General features: G+C 43.0%; 1 protein-coding gene across 2 annotated transcripts in view; it reads left to right on the plus strand.

Moving 5' to 3' along the window:
• The window catches only part of GRID1 (glutamate ionotropic receptor delta type subunit 1), a 779700-nt gene that overhangs the window by 721635 nt on the left and 34044 nt on the right, over window positions 1-24021 (plus strand). For both annotated transcript variants that reach the window (XM_039478468.2, XM_074382193.1), the window contains one exon: window positions 10105-10300. In XM_039478468.2, coding sequence (XP_039334402.2) covers window positions 10105-10300 — 196 coding nt within the window. The remainder of the gene's footprint in view (window positions 1-10104; window positions 10301-24021) is intronic.

Raw genomic sequence — 24021 nt, forward strand, 5'->3', positions numbered from 1 at the left:
AGGGAAGAGTAAACCAGGATAAGGTTAAGAAACAGCTATAGAAACCCCAAGGTGTGAAGGCAGGGAGGCTGGTATGGCAAGAGCAGAGGTATTGGGGTCCAGATTATGTGGGACCCTTCAGGCCGTGTGAGGACTTTGGATGCTCCCTTTGACTTTTGAGTCAATAAATCATTGGAGGGCTTTGAATGATGAGGTGGCATGATCTGGCATAGATTTTTAAAGGATCACTCTACTTCACCTCCCCAGGGAATAGCTATGGGGGTTAAAGGTAGAAACAAGGAAATTCTTAGACTATCTCAATGTCCAGATAAGATGCAGAGGGATTCACAGTGAAGGTGATGGTAAGTGATCTGATTTTAGATATCTTAATAGAAGAAGAGATCAGAAATGCTGAAATTTATATGTGCAATACATAAGAAAGAAGGGAGTAAGTAGTGATTCCAAGGCTCTTGGCCACAGCATCTCAAAAAATAGAGCAGTGTTTGACTGAAATGGGAGAACTAGGTGGTAGTGGGTTTCAGGGTTCACAACTTAAGAGCTCGAGTCTGAACACAATTGGTGTGAAAACCTGTGAGCCATTCAAATGAAGCGGTCAGGTGGCTGATTGCTAGGAGTAGATGGGGTGGGTCAGGGCTGGGGTGGCCCATGGGGTCATCAATGTATAGATGCATCTACAGACAACCGACACAATGAGATTGTGGCAAAAGTGCTGCCACCCAGAAGATAAGGGATCTGTGGTCTGACCCCTGGAATATTCCAAGATTCAGAGTCTGAGAACAGAAAGAACAACTCAGAAAGGAAATAGATAAGGAGGTGCCTCCAAGGTGGGAGGAAGAAGAATCATAAGAGTGATTCCTGGAAGCCAAATGAAGGAAGGGCATCTAGGAGAGTGACTGGCTTGTCAAATGCTGCTGGTCAGGGGGATGTGAAGATCGAGAATTGACCTCCATATTTGGAAGATCATTCATGACCTTGATGAAATTTGTTTCAGATCAGCAGTGGGATGAAAACTTGAGTAAGGCATGTTCCTGAGAAATGAGAAGAGGGTAATGGAGGCAGTAATCACAGGTCACTCTCTGGAAGAAGAGCTGGTTGGAGGAGGATGTTATCTCATAGGACTTTTTTATTTTGAGAGAGAGAGAGAAGATTTATATATGTATTTTCAAGCCAATGGAAATGGTCTGCAGAAAGAAATAATTTCGTGATGAGGAAGATGGAAGTGACAACTGGAAGAGCAATGTACTTTGAGAAGGCAAAAATGTCTAAGGTCTAGGAGACAAACAGTTAGACATACATAGGAGAAAAAGCAAATCTGTCATTTTAAAAGGATGAAAGGCAAGTATTTGGTAGTTTTAACAAAGGGAGTTCTCTAGGAACAATGAGACCACATGGATACAAGGAGGAGAGCATCACACACTGGGGTCTGTCGGGGGGAAATAGGGAAGGGACAGTGGGGGGTGGTGAGTTGGGGGGAGATAGCATGGGGAGAAATGCCAGATATAGGTGATGGGGAGGAAGGCAGCAAATCACGCTGCCATGTGTGTACCTTGCATGTTTTTCACATGTACCTCCAAACCTAAAATGCAATTTAAAAAAAAAAAGAAAGAAAAGCAAAGTTCTCTACTGATGGCTTTCCTTTCTTAGGAAACAAGAAGAAGCCTCATTGTCTGAGAGTGTGGGAGGAGGAAGTGTGTAGGGAGATTTAGAAGATCTTAAGCAGTTTGGAGGGTCTCCTGGAGGCTGGTGGTCAGTGTTCTAAAGTTAGAATTACCATATTGGTGTCTAGCCTGGATCTTCTCCCAGCCATGTTCAGTCCTTCAGTTCTAAACACAAAATTGTTTTAAAACAGAATTCGTTCTTCCCAAAAACATGAACTCAGCTCCTAATGTCTGTCAGACTGTATGTGGGGTTGACAGACATTCAGAGGTGGACACAGAGTCCATTCCCTGGGGGAGCTCAGGGTTGAAGTGGGCAGATAGCACAGGAAGCTCAGAGGGATAAACACTAGGATTGGGTCAACCCCAGAACACATGGACTTGGATCCAGTGGGCATGGAGCCACTCTTGCTGTGGGATGTGACAGCTGAGCTGATTCCTTCAGGGTAGGTAGGTTTTAGTCACCTGACAACGGCAGGGCACAGCACAGAAGGCAGGCAATGAGCGTGAGTGAAGGCTCAGAGGCCTGAGTAAGCAGGAAGTCTTCCAGGCTGGCACCCCAAAAGCAGGGTAGCTGAGAAGAGACTGGAGGAGGCAGCACTGAAGGCTCTAAACTAAGCCTCCTTTGCTGGGGGAAATAGAAACCCCAGAACTGACCTCATGAATAGTGTAGACATTGATCTCCTGCCTTGGCTTAGCACCTGGCCCACGGTTACTGGACCTCATCAAGGTGATTTTCACAGTTCCTGTTACTGAACTCTGCTTACTTCCAGGATCTAGGCTGAGTTTAGCAAATCAGAAACACATAACACATATGCCCATGTTTAGGAATTCACAGTCTTCTCTGGGGCCAGGGCACCAGGCCTGTGTTGAATCCAGACAGAAGGTACAGAAGTGAGGAAACTCCAGCCTACCTTGGTGTGGGAGCCTCAGTTCTGATGGGCCTTGAGTGCCCGGGATGGCCTCGGACCACTTTGAGTTAGTCTGACATGTTTGTCTTGCTCTAGGGACTGAAGATACAGCTATCACAGCCTCCTCACAGCTGGTTGACAGGGTATTTGATAGGGCTGGCAGAGAAACCTCCTGCCTCTCAATGGATCTTGGCTGATGAAAGGCTAACCCAGGAGGAGGGGTAGACACAGAGGACAGAAGTGAGCACAGAGCTCAGTTCCCAAGGCCCAGAGCTGATGCCTGGGCAGCAGCAGGATATTTAAAATCATTCAGATTGCATTTTCATTTACAACATAATAAAAATGCAAATTTAACAAAAATATGTTTGTAAGAAGTGGAAGTCTTGCAGGCATTCACTGCTTATCCTTTATACTTTTGTTTTTATATTAATTTACATTTATTAGTGGCTACTTTTTATAAGTATGTAAGTATATACAAATGCTTTGAATGTTTTTAGCAGTTTATTTTGGGTGTCTTTTAATTTCAGTGGCAATTGAAGGAGTGGGATTTGGAGAGAAAAAGCCATGGAGGGAAGGAAGGTGGTGAAAAGGGAGGACACCTCAGGTGGCCCTCTGAGGCTGGCTTTTCAGGTTTGCAGAAGGGCTCTGTGGCCTATGGAACCATGTGTTTTCCTGCCGTGGGCCCTGCAGCCCTCACCCTGTGGATCACTAAGTGTCCTCATACAGTGTTTGGATCTGCAGTCACTCTACTCACTACACAGAAACGCTCCCTGACTAGGCTTTAGATGCAAAGGAGACCTGTTTTCTTAATCTATGTTCTCTTGCTTATAACAGAATACCTTAAACTGGGTAGTTTTTTTTTTTTAAAGGAATTTATTTCTTACAGTTCTGGAGGCTGAGGAGTCCAGGGTCCAGCAACTGCATCGGGTATGCACCTTCTCACCTGTGGGGACCCTGCAGTGTCATCTGGTGGTTCAGGTCATCACATGGATATGAGCCCAAGGCAGCTCACATCCCAGCTTGAGCCTCTCTTCTTCTTATGAAGATACCAGCTCCCCTCCCATGATGATTTATTAGTCTGTGAATGGAATAATCCATTCATCAAGGCAGAGTCTTCATGATCCAATCACCTTTTTAAAGTCCCACCTCTCAATACTGCCACATTGGAAATTAAGTTTCAATGAGAGTTTTGGTGGAGACAGTATTCCAACCTCGGTACCTGTGTACACCCCAGCATCACCTTTCCCAGGCTTCCTGGAAGGTCCTGGGGTAAATGTTCCAAGGTAGGAGAGACTCATACGCTGGCTCCTTGTCCTCAGCCCCACCTTCTGCTCCTCTTTGTCCAGTGCGAGGACAGATACTAGAGAAACACATGCTCTAGATGTCAGGTCCAATGGCTCAAAATCCACCCTGGCTACGTTATGTAATCACTGCCTCCATCATTTTCTCTCACCCATGCTCTGCCTTATTAATCTTTATGTCCCTTTTCGCCACTTACTACATAGCAGCAGGGGTCAGCTGACGAAGCCCCGCAGGCCTTAGCGGGCCTGCAGCCTGCTTTGTCAAAGCCTGCAAGCCAAGACTGCTTTTCCTTTACAAAAACATTTTAAACATGTTGGAAAACAAAACAAAAACAAGGAATATGTAACCAAATTTTGTGTGGTCCTCAGAGACCACATAGGCACTGTCTGGCCCTTTCCAGAAAGTCTGCTGACCCTTGCATTACCTAGTTCTTATATTATTGCTTTTGTCATTGATGTTTGTTTCTTTGTCTCCCCTCAACTATGTAAAATCCAAAAAAGTAGGAACATTATGGCATTCATGCCCTATTCCCAGCCCTAGAGTGGTGTCTATTGCAGGCAGATGCACAAGAAATAGGGTTTTCTGAATGACAGGTGAATGAAAGAAGGAAGACAACTAGAAAGCTTTTACCTGCATGGGTGAAAGATCAGAGAGGCCAAGGGGGCCTTGGGGAAAAGACCCAGGAGAGGCTTAGCAGTGGGCACCAGGGTGGGTCACGGTGCCCTCTGGAAGCCGGTTGTTGAGCTCTAGACAGGCAATCTTGATTGCTTTGATGATTGCAGCAGCATCTCTTGCAGAGCCAGACATGACATAGAAAATCGAGGCTGCTGTTGTGGGGTGGGAGACTAGGGGAGGGTTAGCAGGGGGAGTGAGGAGAGGGGAGGGATGGCATTAGAAGAAATATCTATTGTAGATGACAGGGTGATGTATGCAGCAAACCACCATGATATGCTTATACCTGTGTAACAAACCTGCACGTTCTGCACATGTACCCCAGAACTTAAAGTATAATAATAAAAAAAAGAGAAAATTGAGGCTGCTGGAATGATAGTAAAGGCATCTGTAGACCATAGCTTTGCAAGTTTCAAGTCACCAGGACAGATATCCCCACCCTCCCATGTCTTTTGAGCCGCTCCTCCACTTTCTCTTCTCCTTAAGGAAGAATAACAGGGCTTCCAGATCCACATGTATCAGGCCCATGCTTATGACATCCCCAACGTTGTTGAAATCTGTTTTGCACATACTGAATATTGATTCTGCTCTTGTTGCAAGTGTGTTTATCTCCATTGCTAATGTAAATATTTTTGTAACATGCAAAGATGTATTTACAAATTCCGTATTATTGATTTTTCTCATACTGCAAACAAATTTATCTCTTTGTTAATGAATATATATCTAGGAAATAGTAAGATTAATTTATGGAGAAAGGTGTGGGGAGGAAGGGAGGTGGTATCAAGTTGGGGAGAATATTCTTGGCCACAGCTGAAGGATACACGGTAGGTCTTCCTGGAGATGCATGCTTAATTAGAGGAAAGTGTTCTCAGAGGAAAGAGGTGCTTACCAAGTCCTTTTGAAAGACAATGTGATGTGCTCAAAGGTGTCAGCTACACTTTCAGCTTGGGGAAATTTCAAAAATCTGTAATCCAGGTCAGGAGATACAGAGAAGCAGCTTGCATTGGTCCCAGCTCAGTTTTGGTAGGACACACTTGAGAAGAAGATATTGGTTTAAATGTAAGGTTGGAGGAGACGGTAGGCTTTGTCAGGAGAGAATTCCAACACAAAATATTATCGAAAGCTGAAGTAAGGAGATAGGAAGCAAACAGAAGTGGGGCTTCCGGGGTACACAGGCTTGCACCATATTTCATGAACCATTGCAAACTTTCGTGGGCAGCCTGGGGCTGATGCTGTTGAAGCCATTCTTCTTGAGCAGTTTCTTGCCTAGGAACTCATTACTTTGCCAGGGTAGCCTCTGCAAGGCTGTTACTATGACGACCCAGAAAGCAAAGGTCCAGATTGCCTGCCAGAGGAGTTTTCGTGTCTCTGTGCTCATCCTGGGTTCAGACTTCTGCAAGTCATCCCTTTAGGTGTCCTGAGTGCCTGAAGCGTGTGCTGTTGACAAGGCAGCGGATTGTGGGCTGATGGGGGAGCATTTGCAGGTACCTTGGCAGCAAGATGGAAACAAGAAGGGCCATAGGCTTCTTACTGCAGAGACACATGGGCAGATGGGGAGGTAGGTTCCAATCACATGAGCCTGGAAGCTTAGACATGCGGCTTGCCCATGCTTGCTTCCATCCAGGTATGACTACCCTGGCCTGTTACCCATGACTCCTTCACATGGGCCCAGTGCTCCAACCGTTGGAACTACTGATGGTAGGCAGTCTACTAGAAGTTTATTAAACATTAACTGTGTACCAGGTATGTCTGTGATCATTAATCTCCACCAACCCTGTGAGTTGGGAATGGGTTATAAATTCTAAGGCCTTAGAGATTAAATGACTTTCCCCATCCATGGTTCTGGAACTTGTGTGCATTAGAGTCACCTTGAGGGCTGTGGAAACACAGACTGCTGAGCACCACCCTCAGAGTTTCTGACTCAGTATGCCTGGAGTGGGGCCCAGGGATTTGTATTTCTCATCAGACCCCAGGTGCTACTGATACTGCAGCTCTGAGAATCACACTTTGAGAGCTACTGGTCTCTGTCAAACAGTGAAGACCTTCAGAGGCAGTATCCACGCTCAGGACTTCCAGATTCCATCACCTATGTCTTTTTAGCTGACGTGAATTGCTCTCTGGTATGAGTCTCAAATGAGCCACGTGTTTTCATTACTTGAATGCCTTCTCAGGTAATATCTTTTCTTCCAGGAACATCCTACCCCTTGGTTCTCCATGTGGCTGCCTCTACCCATGTTTTCTGATTCAGCTTAATGTTTCTTCTTCTACGAAGCATTTGTTTAGATCCTACCCCCAGGTTAGCTACTTTTCTGTGCTTCTGGGGTCCCCCATACATACAGACCTGCATTTTAATGTCTATCACGTTGTTTGGTCACTGTTGCTTTACTTCTCTGACCACTCGCCCCTTGATGGTGCCTGCCACATATTTCTTGCTCGGTGTGCACTGTGCTTTACCTAGTAAATATTCAGGAACTGTGGTGAAATAACTGGTTGAATGACATCAGTGAGTTGCATCATGCATGTAAGGTTAATAGAGACCACACCACAACACCTGTGATGGGCACATCTCCTTCATCTCTCTGTGGTGCTGGTACCTGGACACTTTGTATCAGTTGTTCCTGAAGAGACTGACTTCGGAAAAGTTCTAAATTGAGTGTGCCGCTAGCATAGCCTCCTCCTGGTAAAGCTTCTCTCACTTACTTGAAAGGGCATCCTATCTGACTTCAACATCTGTCTTCCACTGACTGCCAGTATTGGCTTGGCAGTCTGGATGCCTGGCTGTCCCCATTCTCCTTTATTCCTCTCCGTGTGTCCCTTCCAAAACTGTGTGCTGTTACAAGAGGATGACTTTCTCAGGGAGATGATGGCTTTGGTGGATGAATAGTTGGGCCCCTCTGTTCAAAGCCCCAGATACCCTTCTATAAGTTTATTCAACCTGGAATAAGATGGTAGTGCCTGCTGTGCTGGGCATTAATGAACCTGGAAACCTTTGTTGAAAGATGGAATGCATGTCTGAGAGGAGAGAGATCTCTCTGCACAAATTTGTGGCTATTAGAGGTGATGGATGCATGGAGGCTATGGCCATGGGTCTGAGCAGTAAGATGCAAAGAAGATGGGGGTGGCATTTTGGGGTGGGAAGAGTGAGGTCAATTGGAACAGAAATGAACATGAAGCCATACACATTTGGGCTGCCTGCTTGTTATCCAGAGACATTCCCTGAGCTTCTGGCCATGGGCACCTTCATGAATAATACCAAGAGGAGAGAGAAAATCTCCATTTCAAATGTGGGGATGAAACAGTGTTTGGAGCTCCCTGGCAGTTTACCCATTCATTCCACACTCATGGAAACTGCAGTAATTTAGAGCAGCTCAGTATTTAGACTCAACTGTGTAATTCATCCTGATGTTTCTCATTCATCAAAGCCTTGTGTTTGTTTGTATTACCATGAGAAATTTTTTTTTTTAATGTGGAGAAAAAAGATCCCCCTCCTTTCATTACAGGCAAATTACGGCAGAGTTACAACCCTTGGGGCCCTTCAGGCAAAGGAACATCTTGCTTCAGTTAGATATAAATAATGAACAATAATTAGAAAGATTTCTTCATCGAATTTGTTATTTTATGTTTCCTTTCATCTGTAATGTATTGAAACAAATACTGAGCTCTGTTTCTGGGCCACATAGCAGGGACATAAGGAATGCTATGGCATGTGTCTCCAAAGCAGAGGGAAGCATCCACAGCTGGCCCTTCTGTGTGCTGGCTGGGGAGGCTGCTGTCAGCCCTGGGTCCAGAGTCATGAATGTGAAAATGAATCTCCTTCAGCTCCAGTCCTTCGAATTCTTATAGTCTACTGAGGACTCAGAGTAATCACTACTAGTTACCATCAGGGACTGCTCTGGGAGGTGACCAGAAATCCCATTTAATCCTCATAGCAGTCCTCTGCAACAGGCTCTGTTTCTATCTCCATTTTTAAAGAATTTGGAAACTGAGTCACAGCTAAGTTAACTAAATTTTCTAGACCAAAGTGTTGGTTGTAGGGGACAGACAAGCAAGGTAGGTAGTCGGACTCCAGAGCCCTTGCTTGTCTCTGCTCTGGCATGTGGCTCTGTGAAGTTCCGGTGAACTCATACTGCCACAGAAGCCCACAAGGTGTGGAGAGGGGATAGGGAGGCTGGGGTGGGGATAGCTCCCCAAGGAAAGAGGCAGCTGTTGGCTGGTGGATTTTCAAGGGGCTTGTAGAGGTGTTGTTAGAGGAGGGAGATATTCTAGGCAGAGGGAGCACTGTGGCCTGGTGCCACGGTTGGGGAGTGTGTGGGATTTCTCATTTCAAGGCTGGCTATGGTGCTGTGTGCAGGTGGGGAGAACAGCCAGAAATGAGACCAGAAGATGGAGCGTTGTATAGATCCAGTTGAGAGACTGTTGTCTTCCTGTGGAAACAGTGACTCAGAGAGAGGGAGGGATGGTGATGTGGGTTGATAAAGAGGAGAGACTGAGATTTTTAGAAGAGAAGTAAGTAAAGAATGATCAGGTTGGAACCCAGAGAGAGGGGCTGGCTCCCCACTGGGCTTTTTTATTTTGCAATTCTGTTTGGTACATGGCATTCTCTCAACATGCTGAGCCTGGTACGCTCTTCTGAGACAAGTAAAATCTTCATAGCAATTCGTCCTTCCTGCTGTGTCTATTCATCCTTCCCCAGAGGAGTCTCCTCCTCTGCTCCTAGCTCTGAATTCTGCTCTTGAGTCGGCTGTTGGGCTGCCGATGGCCGTTCTTCATGAGTTCCCCACTCCAATGTGCACCTGCCGCTCCTCTAAGGACAGCAAACCCAAGGCCCCCAGAAGTACTTTGGTTTTTTCATCATCTTTTAAATAATTGCCAACATTTTCAAATCAGGAGAGATTTTAAAAACTTCAATTTTCTTTATTTTTTCAAAAATCAAATTGGTTGGGGAGGTCATGGGGAGGGAAGCATTTGAAGTCAATAATTGGCTAGACCACTAGCTCAGCTGCAAGCTTTGGAGGGGAGGCCTCTTAATTTACCCTGAGTGAGTTGGTCTCTGAGTGCATTTCTTCCCCTTGCTGTCTCTGAGTGTCACGGGCCAGCCATCATTAATGTCCATCTTGCCAACATAGGTCTCGTTCCTGCCCAGCCTCTGCAGGTGTCTGAGTTGGAGATCCACAGCATACAGCCTCTCATGTTGTCCTGACTGTTTGATACTGTGATTCTCTGTCTATACGTCTGCTTCTATAGCTGGATTGTAAGCTACTTGAAGGCAGGAATCATGTCTTACTCATCATTTTATCCCTCTAGTTCAGTAAAGAATCTGTTTTTAGGTGCTCAGTGATCTTATTGAATTAATCCACATTGAGAAAACATACCTGTAATCGAATGAGGCCCTGCAAGTCCCACTCCGGGATGAGGGACTTGAACTTTTGGGCATGGGGAGTGGAGAGTGTGGATAGTGGGCCATGAAGGGCTTGGACTTCAGAAGAGCCTTGCAGCTCATTTGTATCCTTGCAGTTTGCAATGCACAGCATGTACGCACGCCTCACTGCCTTTCTACATTTCAGGACTTTCCAGGACCTGTCCAAACAAGTGGAGATGTCATATGGCACCGTCCGGGATTCTGCCGTATATGAGTACTTCCGAGCCAAGGGCACCAACCCCCTGGAGCAGGACAGCACGTTTGCTGAGCTCTGGCGGACCATTAGCAAGAACGGAGGGGCTGACAACTGCGTGTCCAGTCCTTCAGAAGGCATCAGGAAGGTAGGCAGGAGATGTGCTATGACAGGGCCATGGGGTGGTCATCCCTCAGGTGCAAGACACCTCCAGGGGCATCTGCCTCTGAGGAGCCCTGTCACCTGCAGGGCAATCCATTGCACACGTTCTTTAGGTGGATGCCCCTTCTGGGCAGCAGAAGCAGTGTCTGCTCCTTAGGGACCTTCCGAGTTTGCAGAGTGGTGCTGGCTGGGGAGGAGCAGACAGATTAAGCCCAACCCTTGGCCCAGTCTCCTCAGAGACTCATAGGAGGGTGGTACTGAGAGGCCTGTGCACCCTAGGTGAGAACACTTGGCAAAAGCAGAAGCAGAGTACCAGGCAAGAGATGCAGGAGTGAAAGAAGGGTGTTGGGGAGAGGGTGGGCCCACTGTGGGCTGGCCTGGGGGTCTGGTTGGGGAAGTCTGCACATGGAAAGGGTCAGCCAGGTGGGCTGGGCTCATCTCTGGGGCTGTACTCTGAGAAGAGGTGTGCCTCAGAGATGGGGGTAAGGGCAGAGAGCCTGAGACAGAGCCTGTACTGGGCAAAACTTTGGGAGAACAAGTGGGAAGATCCCAGGGCCAGAGGCAAGAAGGGAGGAGAAAGGCCATGATGCTCTTCAGCAGTGTTAGACATTGCTCATTTGTTTCAGTCAATTTCCCACAGTGACTCAGATTCAGCGTTATTATCCTCTTATACAGCTGAGGATTGAGTGGCTCTGACTATGACTTCTTGGGTTCCAAGCTGGGGAATTGGCATTTATCCACCATGCAGCTATAGATCCCTTGGAGGTCAATGAAGCGAAACGTGGTGGGATGAAGGCAGGTATTATGATTTTGCTGCTGGCGGTGGGGTCCTCCTGTCCAGTGACCCCCACATGCGATGGCTGCTGTCCTGAAGCCATTAGAGAATGGGGCGAGAGAGATGTACAACTCCCTGGCCAGCACCGCTGCCTCTTTGAATAGACTCCTCCCATCCTTCCTCTCCCTGACCCATCCCTCCACCTCTGTAGGATCTCCTCATGCATACCCTCACAGTAGCACTCACACATTGTCATACACATACACACATACTCACACTCACACATACACACTCATTTCTGTGCTGCCCTCCAGCCACTCCAGTAATTCCTGGCCTTCCTGCAGAGCAGTGGATGTCAGGACAGCCTGGGGCAAGCTCTGGGGTCACTAAGGCCCACCACCCTGCCCTTCATGGTCCTTAGCAATCTGCCCGCCCCTCCCTGATGTGTCCCAGGGGGTCTGGAGAGAGAGTCCCCCTTTGCTTTGGAAACAAATGGGCATCAGGCAGAGTGCAGCCTCTATCCTGTAGCAGGCTGGGTGTGGTGCCATGTAGAGTGAGGCTCGCTGGGAAGGCGGTCATACACAGGATGACTTGTACAGGATCCCATGCTCAGGATGGCTTTTCCTTGCCGTTTAGCCACATTGAACAGCAGAATGTGTCTAAGCTCTGGGACTTGCAACATTTAGGTGTGAATTCCAGTTTTGTAAGTTACCAACATTATAAAATGGAGCACACCATTCTCTGTGTCTGGGAACTCATGGAGTTGAGAAAGACATGGGCAACTTTCCATTTGGGGGTCTCCTTAGAGACTTAAAAGATCTGAAAATACATATGCTAAATTTTGGATGTTTGGATTTAATAAAGTGATACTTTGACAATAATTATAGAATGCTGTGTAACTGTGCTATTTCTCATGCTTACAAGATTTACTAAAACCTCTTAGCTCTCACTGCACTGCAAAGGATGGTGCTCTAGCCTTAAGCTGCAGGGTCTTCTTTCATCCCTGACAGTGCATCTTTGTGTCTGTAGGTGACCTCATTTGAAGATAATGAACACAAAGTTGATTTAAGGCCTTTTGTGCATGTGAGGCCTGGGCCAAATGGACTTTGAGTTCCGTTTCCCGGCTTTCTTTGACTCTCAGAGAGAGCCAATACTCATCCACACAGGATATTATGAAGATTCATTACATAATGCTTAAAAAAAAGGGGAAAAAAAAGATAGCTTAGGGAAAAAAAAGATAGCTACTTTTGACTTTGTTAAAGTTCTATTCATTACAAGGCACTTTAATGAAAATAAAAAAGTAAGTCACACCCAGGTAGAAGATATTTTCAATACATATATAATGCAAGATTACCATCAAGAATATATCAATAAGAAAAACTCAAACAACTGAACAGAAAAATGTCAAGAGACTTGCACAGGCCTTCCACAGAGGAGGCAACACAAATTGGCCAATAGTCAAACAAAGAAATGTTCAAAATTATTATAGTGGTCTGTAAAATGAAAATCAAGACCATAAAGATTATATCATTTTACAGCAATTAGATTGGCACAAAATGAGAGGTGGTGAAGAAGATGTGGAGTAACAGGTGGTTAATTGCTGGTGGGGGTGTGCTCAGCACAATTTGGAGAAGAGTTCAGCATTCCCTTATAAAATGGGACACTCACATACCGTATGGCCTAGCAATTACACTCCCATGTATCCACCCAAAGTCAATGTCCACATGCACTGTTGGAGACAAGAAAGGCCACAGTCACACTTCCTGTAGAATGAAATCCTGGAAAGTATCCAAATGACCATTAACAATATGAAGAAAGATATTGTCTACAATGAAATGGATGAATCTTAGCAGAATAATATTGAGTAAAATGAAACATTAAGGGCAACTTCATATGGGCAAACTAATAGAAGATAACAGAGAATATTATACCCTCTTAAAAAGGTATAAAATACACACATACACACATCCAAAGCAATGATAAAATACAAGATTCACTACAGTGGTTGCTACGGGGCGGGGGTGGGGCGGACTCAGAGCATCAGGGAGGAGAGAAGGACATTGTTGTTAAGTCAGCGTTGGTGTTAAGTTTAGATGAGCAGGAGATTTTAGAAAATTAGTTAATGAGTTAATTCAGAAAGAGAGCCATTCCTGGAGAAATGTACAGGTATCCTGAAGCAAAAGTTGTCATTAATCTCATTCTGCTTACTTCCCTACTCTTCCAAAAGTGCGTAAGTCCAGACCAAGCAAGGCAGTGCTTGTCTTCTCACAGGTGCTGACCTCTTCCCTCTTTGCAGGCTACATGTGCCTGCTTATGGCTCAGAAAGGCCAACACACAGCATGGAGCCCTCTGGAGGGTGATGAACCTGGAGATGCATCATTAGAGAAACACTTCCTCATTGTTCCAGCTACCCCTTGTCCATTGGAGGCACTTAGGAAACCACTCACCCTCTGGTGATATTTAGAGTCTTACTCATGAATACAACAATGTTAAAAATCAGTAGCAAAGAATGCAAAAACAAAGGATTTCTTATCAATGCCTATCACTTCATGGTATCTAGTCTAATCTTTTTTAGTACATAGGATGGATTATTTTTATGATACCTTCATTTTACGAACTCCAAGCTGGCTATGGGATCACAAATCTCTCTCTTGCATTTGGATCTCTAAGAAAGAAAAAAAAACTGTCTGCCAGCACTAGACAAATGTTAAGGTTTTTATAACTAGTGTCATAAAAGTGAGTTTATGGTATTGTCAGACAATGAAGTGTGCTGCATATTTTTTTACTGGAAGAAAAGCTCAGATTTACTCTCAAATCCTCCTTCTTTGTGTGCCTATTTGGATGACTATTGGACCTAAATGCTTGTCTGAAATCTGTCCTCTTCCCTACTCCTATGGAGTGGCCCCTTTGCTCCCCTGCTCTCAGACTATGACTTCAGTAATCTTGTGAATCCCTGAGTCCAGAGCAGACCAGGCTGGAGATGGCTGTGCTGTAAGTGAAGATGGCAACTTGAATCCAGAAACTAAAGAACAAATCCAGCAAGTAGGAAATTATGGGCCTAGTATTCAGGGAGGAACAGCCTCTCCCAATCCCAAACAGAGCCTGCTGTCATGCAGTGTGAGCAGCCTGGCAAAAGTGAGGAGACTCCCACTGAGGGAATTCTCCTGGAAGCTTCTTTAGCAGTTGATGGACAGTCACACTTCGAACTTTCAGTTGCTCTTTGGTGACTCAGCTCCATTTTCAGGGAGTATTTGGTAGTGAAGCAATGTTTTAATTGCTGCAAAAGTTAAGGAGGTTGGTATGGAGGGTGACCCTGAATAACTGCTATTATTTTCTCCTTGGGAGTGCTAAGGCTTTTAATGACATGAAACCAGTTTAGGTGGGGAATTGCTTAGAGTGATCACTTGTCCACAGTATCTGAATCGGAGAAGGATTATGTCTTGGTTGGCTCACCTCTGGGACCTACTCCTTCATGCTGACAGATACCATTGTGCCTCTGGAAGGAGACAAACCTGGAGATAAGTCATTAGAGAAACAGTTCCTTATCGTTCTAACTACCCCTTGTGCATCAGGAAATCACTAACCCTCTGGTGATATTTAGAGTCTTAATCATGAATACAACAATGTTAAAAAAAATCAGTAGCAAAGGATGCAAATATAGGATTTCTAATCATGCCGGTGGCCACTAAGATAGGGACAAGTGAAACATTATCAGGCTTTGATGAGGATAATATGGAAGAATTTGGGACGAGAGAGAATTTTATTTATTAAGAGACTACAACACACCATTTTCACAACAGACATGCCTGGCACCCAGTAAGTCTCGATAAATACAGGATTGCTCCTGAATGAGTCATCTATTTGCTGTCTGCCTGAGCAGAGGCAGATAAATCGGAGACAAGGTTCCTGTCATCAGTTAACAGGTTACCCTCCTTGGATTTCATAATGGAAGGGACAAGAGAAATAGCTCCAGGGTTCCTGTCAGGCTTGTCTCTTGATAACCTTCTCTTGGGAAGCAGATTTTCCTGGTGCTGAAAGACGTCACAAAGTGAGAGGAGAGAGGCTGCTTCCATTTCTCTGAGCCACCTGCACCTATCAGGACCAAGGAAAGACTAGACCAAGGATTGGCAAACTCTGACTCCTGGTCAAATCTGACCTACAGCTTGTTTTTATGAAGATTTGTTGGAAAACAGCCCAACTCATTTATTTACATGCTGTTTATGGCTGCTTTCCTGCTATGTCAGCAGAGTTGAGTAGTTATGATAAAGAGATATGGCCCACAAAACCCAAAAATATCCATGATATGGTCCTTTACAGAAAAAGTGTGAGGACTCCCGGTCTAGACAGGGGCAAACCAGGGACATTGCCCCTAGCTGTGCATCCTCTCATAGCACACAGGCACCGTTAGTAGGTAGCATATCCTCTAACTCCATATAAGCGAATAGTGCACAGACTTATCTACCAAGAAGCTCCTGCTGCAGCCATTTAACAGCTCATAGGCACCTCTAGGGGTATATCATCCAGCTCCGCACCATCTAACAGCATTAGGGCTCTGCCCCTTCTTGTTCTCTAGGTCTGTCCCTGGTGGGCTAGAAATTTCTCCCTCATTGCACTGAGACCCAGCTTTACTGCTGGTCTGGCCTGGTCTCCCTCTGAAATCTATTGAGCAATCTCTACATCCCAGGCATTGGGCCAGATTATTTACATACATTCATGCTTTCATCTGAAACAGACTGCTTGATTCTTATCTCCACGGTGTAGAAACTGGACCTGAGCCTCAGAGAAACTAAGTGACTTGCCTAAGGTTCACATGGATGTGAGTAATTAGTGACACGGTCACCAAAACCTCGTTCTACTTGTGCTTCTTCCCATGGGGTGGCAACCTTGTCTTTTCTACACCTCGATGTGTTTCCACCCCCTTTTTGTACTCTTTACATGTGCTTTTATTCCCTTCCCTCTCTGACACCAAGGTAGCAAGATATATGCCTGACTCCCATGTTTAGCAGTCATACTGCTCCTTCCCTGTGTCGTAGCGAAGGTTATTGAAGTCTGTGACTTTATCTTTTGATTTTCCAACTATTAAAATATCCATTACGGAAACTTGGAGATGCAGAATTGAGCTGGCAAATGGTTCAAATTTATATGATAATAACTTCATCACATGAAGTCAGACTTTAATATTGCTGATGGAATTTTTTTTTTCTTTAGCTTGATCAACTTCATCAAGCAACATCCAGCATAACCCAATTTCTGTGCAGTGCTGGGGCTGACCTGGGCCACCAATTGATTAAGCCTTTCCATAAATCAGACCTAATATTTAATAACATTGTCAAATAAAATATAGTGTTAATAGTTTAAATGTCAATCTTCACTGCTCATTGAGTTCTTTGAATAAATAGACGAGTAGCTTGTTTCAGATCCTGTGGCTGGAGATAGTATATTTCAGAGGGAAATAGCTTTTTAGGCCAGCGTTTGGTGGTAACAAAATGTGGTGCTTTTCCCTCAGTAAATATAGTGAAGTCGTAAAGTGTGAATGCAAATGCAGAAAGAAAGGGGGCTCACAAATCTTATTTCCACCCCTGGTCTAATGCTTGCCCTTGCACTAGGTTGCATGTAGGCATCACCTCTTGGCACCATCTGTTCCCTTCCTCTTCCTTTCTGCTCTGTGACAGGGTTGCTCTCCTTGCACACAATCCCTGCTTTAGTGTCTGTGACTACACCTGTGGCAGAAAAGCTGATCCCTAGAAGGATGGCAGTCTGTCACAGTACCATCAGGAACTTTGACACCCAGAGAACCATCCATTTGGAAATGGCAAGGTGAGGAAGGTGGTCTTGTATGTGGCAGCTCCTGGTTCCATGGCATGCTGGAAATTCCTACTGAGGAGTAGGGCGAGGCTTATATGGGTGGGCACTTCTTTGCACTTTTGGGATGATAGATTCAAAGATCAAGAGAGTTTGACCAAGATGATGGAAGGGGATGTAGAGTAGATAGCCCTGTGTGGTGCAAAGCAAGAAAACTGCCTTCTGCAACAGCAAGAGTCCTTGTAGCTATGATCCAAGAAAGACATTCTGTACTTTCTCTGCTTCCAAGTCAGTATGGATCAGGGATTTTGTAAGTCTCCTTCCCTCTCAGCCATTCACACTGGGTAATCATTCATCTCTATATCTTATGTACATGCCCAAAAGACCCTATATCCATTTTGCAATGTGGATGATACCTTCTCTCTGTTCATTCATTTATGAACTTATCCATTCAAGAAATGTAGTTTGAGTAGCCTCTTCCTTTTAGAGATTAGAAAATGTGTGTTTAAATTCTATGTTCAACCTAGTCTGTGGCTTGGAACAAGTGTATTCTCCTTTCTAAACCATCTGTGATACTTGAGGAAGGCTTGTCCAGATTAGTTGCGAGTATACCAATCTATAGTGTCTAAGGCAGGCGTCCCCAAACTACGGCCCGCAGGCCGCATGCGGCTCCCTGAGGCCATTTATCCGGCCCCCTGCCGCACTTCAGGAAGGGGCACCTCTTTCATTGGTGGTCACTGAGAGGAGCACAGTATGTGGCGGCCCTCCAAACGTCTGAGGGACAGTGAACTGGCCCCCTGTGTAAAGTTTGGGGACGCCTGGTACAGCATCCAATGTGATTGTAGCACAAGGTATACATTCAGCAGGTGTCAGCAAACTGTCTTAGCATCTACTATAGGTTAGAAAAAGATTTTTTAAAGAGGCAATAGCACTTAGTCTTTTATGAGATATAATTGAAATGCACATATAGTGTCTATTTCATGAGTTTAGACAATTTATGCAATTCTGTAATAATCACCCCAAACAACGTATCTATTTCCACCACCTGCAAAAATTTTCTTTTGTCACTTTTTAAACGTTTTTCCTCATCCCCAGAGACAACCACTTGTAGATTTTTAGCACCACATTTACCTGCTCTTGTAGTTCATATAAATGGAATAATGTAGAATATATGTATTTGTGTTTCCTTCTTTCACCCAGCACAATGTCTATGAGATTTACCCATGGAGTTGTGGATATGGGTACTTTTTTTTTTTTTCTGTGAATAGTAGTCTATTGTATGAATAAACCTTGATTTGTTTATTCATTCTCCAATTGGCATACATTTTAGTTGTTGTTAATTCAGGGCTACCATAAATATGACAATATGAACATTATTATACAAGTACTTTGTTGAAATGTGTCTCCATTTTTCTTAGCTAAATTTGAAAGGGTGAAATTCCTGGATCATTATGAAACTGTCCTATGTGGTGATGCTCTTTTGCACCCGCTCTGGTAATATACTTCTTGCATACTTGTAAGTCCCAGTTTCTGAATGTCCTATCCAGCATTAGTGTTGCCAGTGCTTTTGGTTGCAGCTAATTTAGTGGGTATGAACAGGAATCTGGTTATTGTTTTAATATGCTTCCCTTTGGGGATTAGTGATGCTGATGTTTTTTCATGTGCTTATTGGCCATCCATGTATCTTCTTGCATAAAATATGTGCTTAAGTCTTTTGTTAATATTTGTTCGGGTTTTCATCTTTTCATTGCTGATTTATATTCATTATTTTATATATTTTGGATAGAAGTCCTTGATCAAATATAAGTACTACAAATATAATTCTTAGTCTGTAAATTGCCTATTCATTTTATTCAATTGAACTATCACCATTTATTAAAATAAATTGTAGTTTATCAATTGACTGGATACCTCAATTACAGTCAACTGGTAATGTATGTGTTGGTCTGTTTCTGGACTCTTTCTGCTCCATTGATCCATGCACCTATTCTTATGCCAATACAAAAATATCTTGATTATTGAAGTTTTAAAATAATTCCTTGTATCAGGTATTGTAAGTCCTTCAACTTTGTTCTTCTTTTACAAGTCTGGGCAATTTCCGATTCTTTACATTTCCACTTGAATTTTAGAATCATGTCGTCAATTTCCTCAAAAATGCCTATCAAGATTTTGATAGTAATTACATTTCATATAGGGATCATTTCAGGGAAAACATATTTTTATAATACTGAATCTTCCAATCTATGATTGAGCATGGTTTTTCTGTTCAAAAATACAAACTTCTGCCTTCACTGATTTTCATTGTTGTTTTTATATTTTATTGATTTCAACTTTTTTGTACATAAAATTTTTTTTCTATTTTACTTTGGTTCTAATTTTCTCATACTTCTTCTGGCTTCTTAATGTAAGTTTTAACTTACATCATTAATTTTACATTTATTTTCTTTTCTAATATAAGTATTAGAGCTGTATATAAACTTCCCTCTAAACACTGTTTTAGCTCCATCCTGTGAATTTTTGTGTTGTGTATTCACTATCACTTCATTCAAATATGAAGTCTCAGACTTAATCTTTTTGTCAAGGAATTAAGTTCTAGAGGACAGTAAATGGCTGTGATTGGTTTAATGTGGGAAAGAATTTGGATGCCCAGAGCGGGGATACATTCTGCTTAGTAAAGTTAGAAGAAGCTTTCCAAGATAGTCATGTTAGGAACACATTTTTATAATCTGTAAGCCTCAACTCCTTTTCTAATTTGAAGATAATAAAATTGTGAGAATGTGAGAGCAAACTGGCAAGCCAGAAATAAAAGGTACAGGAAGATAAAGGAAATTAGGCAGAAAAAAACAGTTGAACTTAATGTGAACAAAACCCTTGTTTATTTCTACTAAACGTGTAGCTTCCTTGTGGGAGAATGAAGGCAGTGGTATTTTCACTGCTTCACGGTTGCGTCATCAATATCCTTCCCATGGTCTTGGGCTTCAGCCTTCTGAGTTCTGTAGGCCTTGGCCAATTAAAATGTGCCTAAGCCTTTTTCATATGCTTTGACTCTGCAGTCCACCCAATGCCAGATGCACTCAAATCTCCCCCAATCCATATCAACTTTAAAAATAATAAGCAGTTTCGAGAGGAAATCTTTAGGTTATACATTTATGATTTACATGTAATATGTTCCCATTAAGAAAAGTTTAAAAATATTTCTTTTCTCATCACCTAAATGTAGTTCCAGGAATCCTGTTGTGTATTTCTGTCTAGCCTTTTTGGAATTTCTGCAAACATTTTATATAATTATAATGCTATAGAAAATATATTTTATCCTGCATTTTTCTGACAATGTGGTAAAACTTTATAAAAATTGTTTAGTGACTAATTAGTATTTTATCAAATAGGTGTAAATTGATGTAAAATTTTATTGAAACATTCCCTTCTTGATTTCCATTTGGACCATTTCCAAGTGTTTACAGTTATAAATAATATTGTAGAACATCTTTATGCCTAATATTTTTCAGTTACTGCATTTATTTCTATATGTCTAATTCTCAAAAGTAGAATTATGGTGCCAAAAAGGATATAAACATTTAAAGCGCTTGATGAATTATTACTGCATATTGCCAACAGCAGGGCTTTGAATGAATTACATTATTAGTTTTCATCAAATCCTTGTGATTTGCTTAAAATTTTAAAAATAAATTCGTATTTTTCTACTTTTCTCATATCTTTTATTGTGTTTTTTTTTGTTTCTCTTTCTGTTTTTATTTGTACATAGGTATTTGTGTATGTATGTATTTTTGCTTTGTTTTGCTTTATAATTCTGGGGACTAGAGTGGAAAAGCACTAATTTTCTTTTTAAGGTTTCTTTCCTGTGTGTTGCCATTATAAATTGCAGCTAATTGGGGAAATGGAATAAGATCATGTTTAGAGATCCATGGTTGTTTAATAATGAGAAGTGATAGATATGTAAATTTCTTCTTTAAATATAGATTTCTGCAGTGATTTACTCTGTGAATATTTTGTCTTTTATCCATTTATTCATTCATGTATTTATCCAGTCATTTACTAGTGCTGAATTCAGTTAATATGTAAACGTGGACGTGACAGTTTTCCTCCTAAAACTGAGTTAGAAGAGAAGACAAAAACTGACTTGGGACAATATATTATTTCAAAAGCAAAAGATATTTGTATCCTGTCTTATTTTCTCCTGGGTCTTCCTTTCCTCCATTGGGGCCTTATGTTAATGTTTGGACAATGAGGAGATTAATTTAATCACAACAGCTACCATGAGAGAAACCTGGCATGGACCAGGTATGGGGTTTTCTCCTGTGCATCAGCTCAATTGTGCTTCAGCACAACCAGTTCATTAATGAGGAAACTGAAGTTCTGAGAGGGCAAGGGACTTGCTGACAATCAAGCTTGAGTCAGTATTGAACTCTTCTCACTCTAGCACCCTTGTCATTATCCTGTGACACTCTGCAGAAGTGAAAGAAACCCGTGATCAGAATGAAGCCTTAGCTCCTGCACACTGCTTGGCGTACCAGTCTCTTTCTCTGCCTGCCAGGCTGGTTCCTGGTTATCCCTCAGGCCATAACAGAAGCATTCACTTCTCCTGAGCCTTTGCTGGGCTTTCCCTTTCCTATTACCACACCATGCATCTCAGAGTGCAGCCTCACCAGATGCCATCCAACCCTCAGTGCCCTGCTGTGTCACAGCCCTGCTAGACTTGGGGATTCTCTAGGGTGAGGCCTGCCTCTTATTTATTTTTCTGTCCCCAGGGATGGCCTAGGGCAGGGGTAGGCACAGGGATAAAGCGCTTACTCAAAGTCTCTTACCCTTTCAAAAATCGAAGTAAATGTTCAATGAGTAAGAAATGAAAGTGGGCAGAAATGCATACATGTGCATCTTTCTTAAACACGAATGAGCAGCAAAATTGCTGGGGTCCAGTTGCAGCGAGGGCAAGGAGGGAGCAGAGGAGGGCAGGGGTCCTCTGCCCTGGGCCTCGTGGGGGGCAGAGTCAGTCAGTCTTTGTGGAGCCAGTTGCCACACAATTGACTAAGTTGGCCCCTTCCTAACTCCTTGCTGCTTAATTCTGTTTGGTGATGATGGGTTTGGGATAATACAGTCCAAAGATCAAGATCAAGGAAAGCCCCCACTGTGCCTCCCTTATTAAATTATTCTGCTTTGGGTTTTGAGCATTGCCAAGCAAATCTTGTTATGAATTCTTCAATTACTTTCTTTTATGATTTTTATAATTTGATAGAGTAAGATCTGGAATCAAACCAATATCCATGCCATCATGCTAACCTGGATTATTTTCAAACTTCTCATTAGAGGAAGTGGAAGGATGTTGACTTCCCTTAAATCTAATTTTACTTTTCAGATTTCCTTTGCCCTGCAATTTGCTTTGTACCCAGGTCTGATACGCCTCACCTTAGTGCTGGCTGTAAACATGGGCTGATTCCATTGTTTGTTCCATTGAATAGTATTTCTTTGGGTTTTATGACTTAAGTTTTTACATTTTGAACTGAAATGTTTTGTGATTTGATTACATTAAAATCAAGAAGAAATTTCTGATGAAAATAATTTTGATTTATGATGTCGGCCAGATTGTTGGCGATTTTTGTTTAGCTTATTTTTATTTTCACTTTATTGGCATAATGTTTATTCAGGAGCAAAAAGGGAGAAAAAGAAAAATAACATTTACAAAGAAATTGATATGTGTGGCATTGTGCTAATGCACTTTATTTTCACCAATGAAAACACTTTGTGGTGTTTCCATTTTGCAAATAAGGAATGTAAAACTCAAAAATCTAAATCATTTTCCCAAAAATTAGCTGTCTCTTTCACCAGTTTTGTGTCTTTTTATTCCTGTTGTTATCATTCTTATCATTGTTTTGTCATCACCAATAAGATAAAACATATTTGGGTAGAAGTAGTGGTTTCCACTGGGATGGGGTGCTCCAATAAAAAGTTGATAGGTCTCAGGCCAGCCATGGTGGCTCACGCCATAATCCCAGCACAGGTGGGCAGATCACAAGGTCAGGAGTTTGAGACCAGCCTGACCAACATAGTGAATCTCTGTCACTCCAAAAATACAAAAATTAGCTGTGCATGGTGGCATGCATTTGTAATCCCAGCTACTCAAGAGGCTGAGGCAGGAGAATCACTTGAACCTGGGAGGCAGAGGTTGCAGAGAGCCGAGATTGTCCCACTGCACTCCAGCCTGGGCAACACAGCAAGACTCTGTCTCAAAAAAAAAAAAAATAAATAAAAAGTTGATAGGTCTTTTCCCTCTGCAACATGACAATATTAAGATTAGCCCTGGATCCCCTATTTTGAAATTGTAGTGTGTGTGTGTGTGTGTGTGTGTGTGTGTGTGTGTGTCTGTGTGTGTCTGTGTGTGTCTGTGTGTGTGTGAGAGAGAGAGAGTGAGAGAGAGAGAGGTGGAGGAGTAGAGAAAGAAGGTGTTGAGACATGGATTAATTCAAATCAGGAAGAGTAATAAGATGAGTAAGAACTCTGAAAAGCATGATTCCTGAGACTGAAAAAAAGAAAACAGAAATTTGAGGCCTAATAAAAAATAATCCTCAGCAGCAGAATTTGGTATTTCTAATATTCAAGGAGTTCTCCCATAGAAGAGGACTCAGACCTATTCCATGTAGCCCAGATGCCAGGCCTCAGGTACATGGGGACGTCATAAGAGGGACTCCCTGGTAAGTACAGAGATGTCAGTGCCCCCAGGCTGTCCAGCAGGGCCCCCATTAGGCTGGGCAGGAGTTCCCCTGCTATCCCTATAAAGCCCCTCTACTTGTGACCTTTTATGGGTCTTTTGACTTTATAAAGCTGTAAATTCTGACCAGTAGAGCCCACAGCTTGTTCAGCTGTGAGGAATGAGAGTCCATTTGTATCTTTTTGGTCAGAATGTGACCTCTTTTATAGCTCCTCACAGTGCTCCAAGGCTGTTGTGTAAGCTCTGACATTTTAGCAAAAGCCATAAAGGAATACTTAGCCACAGATGGAGTTAGAGGATGAGGCTCTTCCATATAAACCCCCAGGGATGGTCTTCCAACACATGAAGTGGGGGATGTTCATTAATATTAATTGGGATAGCATGCAATTTTCCTGCTTCTCTCACCTCA

This window comes from Saimiri boliviensis, chromosome 12 (genome assembly GCF_048565385.1).
Source record: "Saimiri boliviensis isolate mSaiBol1 chromosome 12, mSaiBol1.pri, whole genome shotgun sequence".
In the NCBI taxonomy this organism is placed as follows: Eukaryota; Metazoa; Chordata; class Mammalia; order Primates; family Cebidae; genus Saimiri; species Saimiri boliviensis.